General features: G+C 38.6%; 1 protein-coding gene across 2 annotated transcripts; it reads right to left on the bottom strand.

The window, feature by feature from the left end:
- Nucleotides 1–254: 254 nt before the first annotated feature.
- On the bottom strand, nt 255–7,204 carry LOC139944905 (beta carbonic anhydrase 1-like). Of its 2 annotated transcripts, none has more exons than XM_071942074.1 (5): nt 7,161–7,204; nt 6,065–6,201; nt 5,493–5,723; nt 4,504–4,749; nt 255–3,788 (listed from the first exon to the last, which is right to left on the bottom strand). In XM_071942074.1, the coding sequence occupies exons 2-5, from the start codon at nt 6,161–6,163 to the stop codon at nt 3,516–3,518; spliced, it is 849 nt and encodes a 282-aa protein (XP_071798175.1). In that variant the 5' UTR covers nt 6,164–6,201; nt 7,161–7,204; the 3' UTR covers nt 255–3,515. The 2 variants fall into 2 exon arrangements, with proteins under 2 accessions (XP_071798175.1, XP_071798174.1); XM_071942073.1 differs by having other exon boundaries at nt 6,065–6,204.
- Between the last annotated feature and the right edge of the window lie 188 nt (nt 7,205–7,392).

Genomic DNA, 7,392 nt, shown 5'->3' on the forward strand with positions numbered 1-7,392 from the left:
GAAATGTTTTCGCCACCCTCCCCCCCCCCCCCAATGTGGATAACCGTGTACAAAGTTCTTCCGACATCGCCCTTTTTAATAATCCCCCTACAGCCCAATATGGGTGACAGAATCCATGCAGGACAAAAAGGGCAACGGCACACACCATTTAAAACCAACCCAAACTTAATTCATTTATGCGTATAACAAAAAGCATTTCATGTACAAAACCTAAAAAAAAATAAAAAAAATTGCAAATTCGCTGCACAGCTATATCTTTGCATGTAGAACACTTTTTATTTTGAAATATTCGGACAACTATTTCACTACCACATTGACAAAAATAGCTAAATTTACATTACCCTGTTGATAAATATTGAAATGTCTACTAATAATATTCAAATTTCAATATTGCATTTCTTTCGACCTATATAATAATACACACTCGGACAAGCCCATGAATCTCCCATTTAGCACCTAATATTATGTGGGATTGTTCACATGCTGAAAGAAAAAACATAGGTAGTACTGTAAATAGTTATTTTAAAAAAAGTCATTCCAGGTAACAAACATAGAGATTTAAAGGCACAGGGGTGGATTTCACAAAGGTAGTCCTAACTTAGGACTAGTCCTAGGCAATGCTAAGAGATAGGACTGGTCCTAAGTTAAGACCAGTAACTCGTCCTAACTTAGGACCAGTCCTATCTTTTAACATTGCCTAGGACTAGTCCTAAGTTAGGACTACCTTTGTGAAATCCACCTGTGGACACTTTTGGTAATTGTCAAAGACCAGTATTCTCAATTGGTGTACCCCAACATAGTTTGCACTAAATAACAAACCACTGAACATTTGGGCTCAATGGGTCATCGAATTTGCCTGGAAATGATGAAAGAAAAACACCCTTGTTGCACAATTAATTTTTGTGCTTTCAGTTGCTAAAAGGCTTCAGGTCTTTTTTATATTATTTGAGTGAGAAATTACCCCTTTCTCAAAAACTACATTACTTCAGAATTTGCAGTTTTGTAACAATGTGTCTTACTATCAACAACTCTCCATTGCTCGTTTCCAATTAATTTGAATAATTACCAACAATGTCCATGCCTTTAAACAGAAAACAGAAACAAACACTCTGAAGTGTGAATAAACTCCAGTCATTATTAACCTTCTTTCATCAACTCATTGTCCAAACAAACATTGACCCATTAATTGTTGTCCTTTCCTTTGTAATAACAATGGTTGACCTACTGCCACTTTTATTACAAGTCCTTAGTTTAGATGTCTCTACACAGGGGCCAATTTCATAGAGCTGCTTAAGCAAAATATTTGCTCAAGCACGAAAATAGCTCGCTTATTTTACACATGTTACTTGCCAGAATTTCATGCCATATACATTGTTTATGACTAGTATTCAGCTGTTGTTTACATAGCATAACAATTGAGTGGAGTCTTGGCCGGTAATCTGATTTTACTTAGCAATGAATTTTTTGCTTAAGCAAAATTTTGTGCTTAAGCAGCTCTATGAAATTGGGCCCAGGTTTGTAGGTGCTACAGTGTTCAACTTATTGTCCCCTTTCTAAAGAACTTCCTTGTGAATGTGGGGCCCATTGTTCATTAAAGCCATTGGACCCTTCCGGTAAACAGTATTGTCCAAGGCCCACACTTTGTGTACCACAACTTCTATATCAAATAACAGACCTGTGAAAATTTAGGCTCAATCGGTCATAGGAGTCGGGAGAAAACAACGGAAAAACCCACCCTTGTTTCCGCGCGTTTCGCCGTGTCATGACATGTGTTTAAAATAAATCCGTAATTCTCATTAACGAGAATTTATATTGTTTTGCTGTTTTCTCAAAAAGTAAAGCATTTCATGGAATAATATTTCAAGAGAAGTCTTTCACCATTGCCTTCTGTAAACCCTGTAAGTTATTTGTAAATCTGTGAACTTTTTTTTTTTTTTTTTTAACCGAAAGGGTCCAATGGCTTTAACCAACTACACACGCAATCTGTACAGTTACAAGCTCAATATACATATGATTTTGGTCCAGGATACATTTACATATTAAAAGGTAGACCTACATGTATTATGTACTTTTTCCAAACAAAAAACACAATATGTCCACAGATTTACATTAAACTTACAGTTTGAAGAGTATGATAGTAGAAAGCTTCCCTTGAAATTTTACTTACTGAGGTGCTGTAGGTTTTTAGAAATGAGTAAAAGTAATAATTTTCGTCTCAGTTTTCGCATGTAAAAACGTATTAACCAGTTATACTGGTTAAGGGGCTTTTTACATGCTAAAATAATTTTGGTCTCATGAGACCAAAATTATTTTGTGACTTGTTTTACTCATTTCTCAAAAACTACACAACCTTAGTTAGTAATATTTGAAGGGAAGCTTTCCACTATCATTATCTTCAAACCCTGTAAGTTTAATGTAAATCTGTGGACATTTTGAAAAAGTACCCGAATCCTTTAAGGTACCAGTTGGGGTTCAATTTAGGTACGGACTACATTTTTATGTATATGACTGTGATTATATTTGGACCGAGTTACATATCACACAAGGTTGCTATTAGGTCTGGGCATTAATCATACATTTAGTTAGGTAGTCCATCATATAATGATATTGCAGACTAGCACCAACCACGGTGGAAGACTTTGAGTGATCACAGAGTAGGAGGGTTAACTATCTGTATAGATCAATTCATCACTTGATATTGCGGACTAGCACAGTGTGCATATCTACTCTAAGCCACAGTGGATCACGGTGGATGATTTTCAATGATCAAACAGTGGAAGGGTTAACTATCTGTATAAATGTAGATCGATTCATCACATGATATTGCAGACTGGCACAGTGCATGCAACACTCAAAACAGTGGATGCTATAAAACGATCACAGAGTGGGAGGGTTAACTATCCGTATAGATCAATTCATCACATGATTTTGCAGACTAGCACAGTGCATCTATCACTCAAAACCACAGATGATGATATAGAATGATCAAACAGGGGGATGGTTAACTATCTGTATAGATGTAGATAAATTCATGACATGATTTTGCAGACTAGCACAGTGCATCTATCACTCAAAACCACAATGGATGATAAAGAATGATCACAAAGTAGGAGGGTTGACTATTTTCCGTGTATCCATTCATCCTATTATGATATTGTAAACTGGCATAATGCATCTATCTCTCAAAACCGTAGGTGATATTCTAGGGTGATATTCAATGATCAGACAGTGGGAGGGTTAACTATCTGTAGGCCCCTATATATCAATTCATCACATGATATGGCAGACTGGCAGAGTGCATGTATCACTCAAAACAGTGGATGATAAAGGGGGATCACGAAGTGGGAGGGCTAACAATCTCTATAGATCAATTCATCACGTTACATTGCAGGATAGCACAGTGCATGTATCACTTAAAACTACAGTGGACGATATAGAACGATCACAGCATAAGGGTTGACTACCTGTACAGATCCATTTCAGACAGTAAGAAGGTGTGGAAGAATCCCTTGGGCTTATTCTATCGCAGTCCCAACAGATTCTGGTTTCTTAAAACCTAAATCACCCTGTTCCTCCTCTGGACGAACTGTTCTCTTACACGACGCGATGATCTCCTCGATCGTGTCTTCGCAGATCTCGATGAAGCCCTTGCGCTGTCGACTGAACCAGTAGATCTTGTCCTCGCTGACGTCGTACCACATTCCGTGAACCGAGAGTTGACCGCTATTGACACGTTTACTGATGGAACGATAGGATGACAGATGCTCCAACTGCTGCAGGACGTTGACCTGTAGAGGGTGTATCCAACATGGGTAAAAATTAAAGAGTTATAGGGAAACTTCAGTCTAATTTGCGATAATTGATTGCTTAGTCGAGTTGTCACCGTTTTCAACTACTCGGTTAATCGTGCTGCGAAAACTACTGCAAAAATAGTCGCCACTTCCTGCTTGGAGAACCAATTGCGTTGCTCACGACTATTCACAACAACATAGTTTTACTTACAACACAATCAGACATCAGTGACACAATCCTTTAATTTCAAAAGTTGTATTTGACACTTTGCATAATCTGGCATAGACGTTCATAGCACACTGAATGCATCTTTTAGGTGTCAACCACCAATTGTTTTAAGAACCGACACCACTCAAAACAAGATGTACGCATGGTGCTACCACAAACATCTCCTGACTAATCAGTGTTTTTGTTATATCTGTAGAGCTTTAACATTATAAACCTTGTAATCTTGCCTCCATGCCCCCTGGTCATTGCCTTGGTGCCCTTGAAATGTTACAGTAGAAATTTACAATTTCTTCACAGGGTGCCCTTCTCCAAGAAGAAAATGCCTTGGTGCCCTTGCCTTTTCAAAGACGAAGCATACAGGGCTGCTACAGCAGGTCATCAAGTAATATTTTAAGGGAAGCTTTAAACCATTTAAGTTTAATATAAATCTGTGGACCTTTGTGTTTTGATTCCTACAAAAAGTATGCAATCCCTTTAACCTACCTGCGATAATTTGTCCAATAATGCCATCTCGTTTTTGGGGTCAATGAAGACCTCTTGCGGCGTTGATCCGATGTCAAACTTAAACGCAGCACCCTTGCTGGTTCTATTGCTGGTGTCTTGCACTTTGTTGAGGCTGGCTTCCACGCCGTGGGTCCGACACCAGCCATGAATGATCTCACTGACTCGTTTGAGGGGCGCTGACGTTTCCTCTTCTTCTGTGTAGTGTTTGTAAGCTGCATACAGGGCCTTTAATAATAACAATAATAGTGGCTTCTTATATATCGCTCACATCCTTCACTCAGTGACGCTCAAGACACTTCAACATTCAGTATTTTCCTGCACTATGTTTGAAATATGAGACCTACTCCTTTTACATAGTACAATGTTGTTTACAAGGTGCTGTGGCGCAATATGCTGTCAATCAAACCAGGAACACTGGGGCATACCCCTTCTCTTTTTGATAGATTGTGTTTTTAAATCATAGGGCTGATTAATGAAAAACAATGTAGTCCAAAAATTGTTGGTACAACTGACACTGGTTCCACAGACTGTCAAAAAGTACCATACCTTCTAAGGTAGCATTGGGTGCATAGGTTTCTTCTGTCTGTACAGCTGGTATTACGTGGAAAACTTGTGGCTTTTGTACTGTGGACTTAGTCTCCACAAGTTTCCTGTGGAATTTTGTGGGCCAGTCTGGCATGAAGTTGACTGACAGTAAAAGGGTTAGTTTCAATGTGGAAGTTTACTGAATTATTACAGCGTTCATACAAAAAAAGACTTTGTTTGGGTTGAAATGTTGGGCATACATTTTTTTAAATTATCGCAAGTATACACAGCTCTTCAATCCTTGTAAACTGTGATGAAAAAAAAACAAATTGAAGTTGAATTGATTTGTTTAGAAAAAACTACATCTCGACCACAGAAATCTCTGCTGAGCTGATTTGAACCAGTTTCATCAAATTATTCCCAAAATTTGTTGATCTACTAACCTGGCAGTCCGAGTGCCCACATATAACAACGTGTTCAACCTTTGAACGATTGCAAGTAATTTCAAGAGCTACCACCTCGCAGCTCAGATGTGTAGGTTCACCCTCGCTGTAGTTGGCGCGGGGAAGCACGTTACCGGCGTTTCGCAAGATGAACATGTCACCTGGGCTCGTCTGGCAGAAATGCGTCGGCAGAATGCGAGAGTCGATGCAGGAAACAAAGAGTATAGGCGGCTGAAATATAAAATAAACAAACAAATGGTTTGCTGGTCTACAAAATGTCAGCTAATCAGAAATATTTGCCGAAGTTGTTCGACTGGGGAAATGAAGGCATTTGAAAGGAAGAATAATCTGAGTAACTGGACTACTTAATCATGACAATCTGAGAAGCCTACAACTGTATAGGTCTTAACGGTTCTCGAAATGTTATTGAAGGGAATTGTATCTCAAAATGTCAGTTTTTTAGGTCATTTTTTTCTAGAGTAATTATAGTTAAGGTATAGGCCCCATTTCATTTAAAAGACTACAAAACCTACAAAATGTTCTGGAAAATGTTACTGGCCTGGCTTGCATACCTTTACGGGTAGCTTTTCCGCTTTGTTGGCCCATCGTACCAAGAAGTTACCCTGGGCGTTAGCTTTGTACTTCAAGATGCCTCGAAGGATTTTCTCCATCACAGAATCAACAATGAGTAACCGTCACTTGTTTGCGTCTGCTTTGATCAAAAGAAGAAAAGAGAAAACAAATATTCAATTTATTCAGGTTTAGCAATTTGGTTCTCTTCACCTCAAATCCCACCAAATCTTCAAAAGTAATTACATTCACAATCTAATCTAGGCCTAAACAACAACAAAAAACTGAACTAGACGACGCTCTCCTGACCTCCTTGTCAAGTTCCGCAGCGGAAGTTTTAGGAGGATATAAACGATGTGACCCATGTTTACATTCAAAACGCCCTCTATTGAAAAAACACTGCATACGTCATGTTCCGTCGGGCAAAAAGACACATAGTCATGGTAAGATCGCAAACACTTTCTAGCTGGCTGCAAAAACACAAAGGTTTTTCCCAGTGGTATGCGCGCGAATTAGGTTATGGTTTTCGTGTGACGTCAGAGGTCACATCGTCTATAAACCACCAAGTGCCAAGAGGGAAGTACAATTCAAGTAGTAGGCCCCTAGTGGAAATATAAAATTGGGAAACTTCCAGTATCCTACCAGCAGGCCTATCACCACCTTTTCCCTCATTCATTAAAAAAAAAAAGGAAAATAAATTCAAAAAGGAATGTTTTTTTTCTCGAAAAAATAGGTAAATTAAAAAAGTAAATAAGATACTCTTTACAACTATATCTTTTTCATAACGAATGCAAAAGTAGGGGTAGGATACGGCAACATTTCCCTAAAAACACACTTCATGCAACTTCAGCCATCACATTCACTGAACAGTTTAACGTCCCATCCGCTTGTTTATACTTGTTTGTTACGTGGGTTACGTGTCGAAATGGCGTCTGCAACTTTTCCGTCTTCAGTTACACATTTAACATTTACAATATATCAAATCATACACATAAAAGGTTAAACAGTAACTTTAACCAGCTTAGATGGTTAAGTAATCGCAAAAGGAGGAAAACATCATCTAAAACGAAGAGAAAAATACGACAAACGAGAGCTTACCAGCAACTTTTCACGTATTACACACCGGTATGGCTTCCCTTTTCTAGATCAGCAACTACTTGAGTGACAACAATTTTGAAGGCACCAGACTATTTTTTAGAGTGTCAACCTCTCTCCCGGATGGTAAAAAAATGTGCTATCTCACAACAAGTGGGATTGAGATAGATCTTGACTATAGGCCAGCACTCTTGAAGACAATGTTGTTTTTCCAAGTGTTCATAGCTCAGGCTGG

The sequence above is a fragment of the Asterias amurensis genome, chromosome 12 (genome assembly GCF_032118995.1).
Source record: "Asterias amurensis chromosome 12, ASM3211899v1".
NCBI lineage: Eukaryota > Metazoa > Echinodermata > Asteroidea > Forcipulatida > Asteriidae > Asterias > Asterias amurensis.

What these genes read in the sequence shown, in the direction of transcription:
- LOC139944905 (XM_071942074.1), bottom strand. Translation starts at nt 6,163, where the DNA reads ATGGAGAAAATCCTTCGAGGCATCTTGAAGTACAAAGCTAACGCCCAG. An exon ending in CGGAAAAGCTACCCGTAAAG is followed by an intron (nt 5,724 to 6,064) that starts GTATGCAAGCCA and finishes TTTATATTTCAG; the next exon opens with CCGCCTATACTCTTTGTTTC. An exon ending in GTGGGCACTCGGACTGCCAG is followed by an intron (nt 4,750 to 5,492) that starts GTTAGTAGATCA and finishes TTATTATTAAAG; the next exon opens with GCCCTGTATGCAGCTTACAA.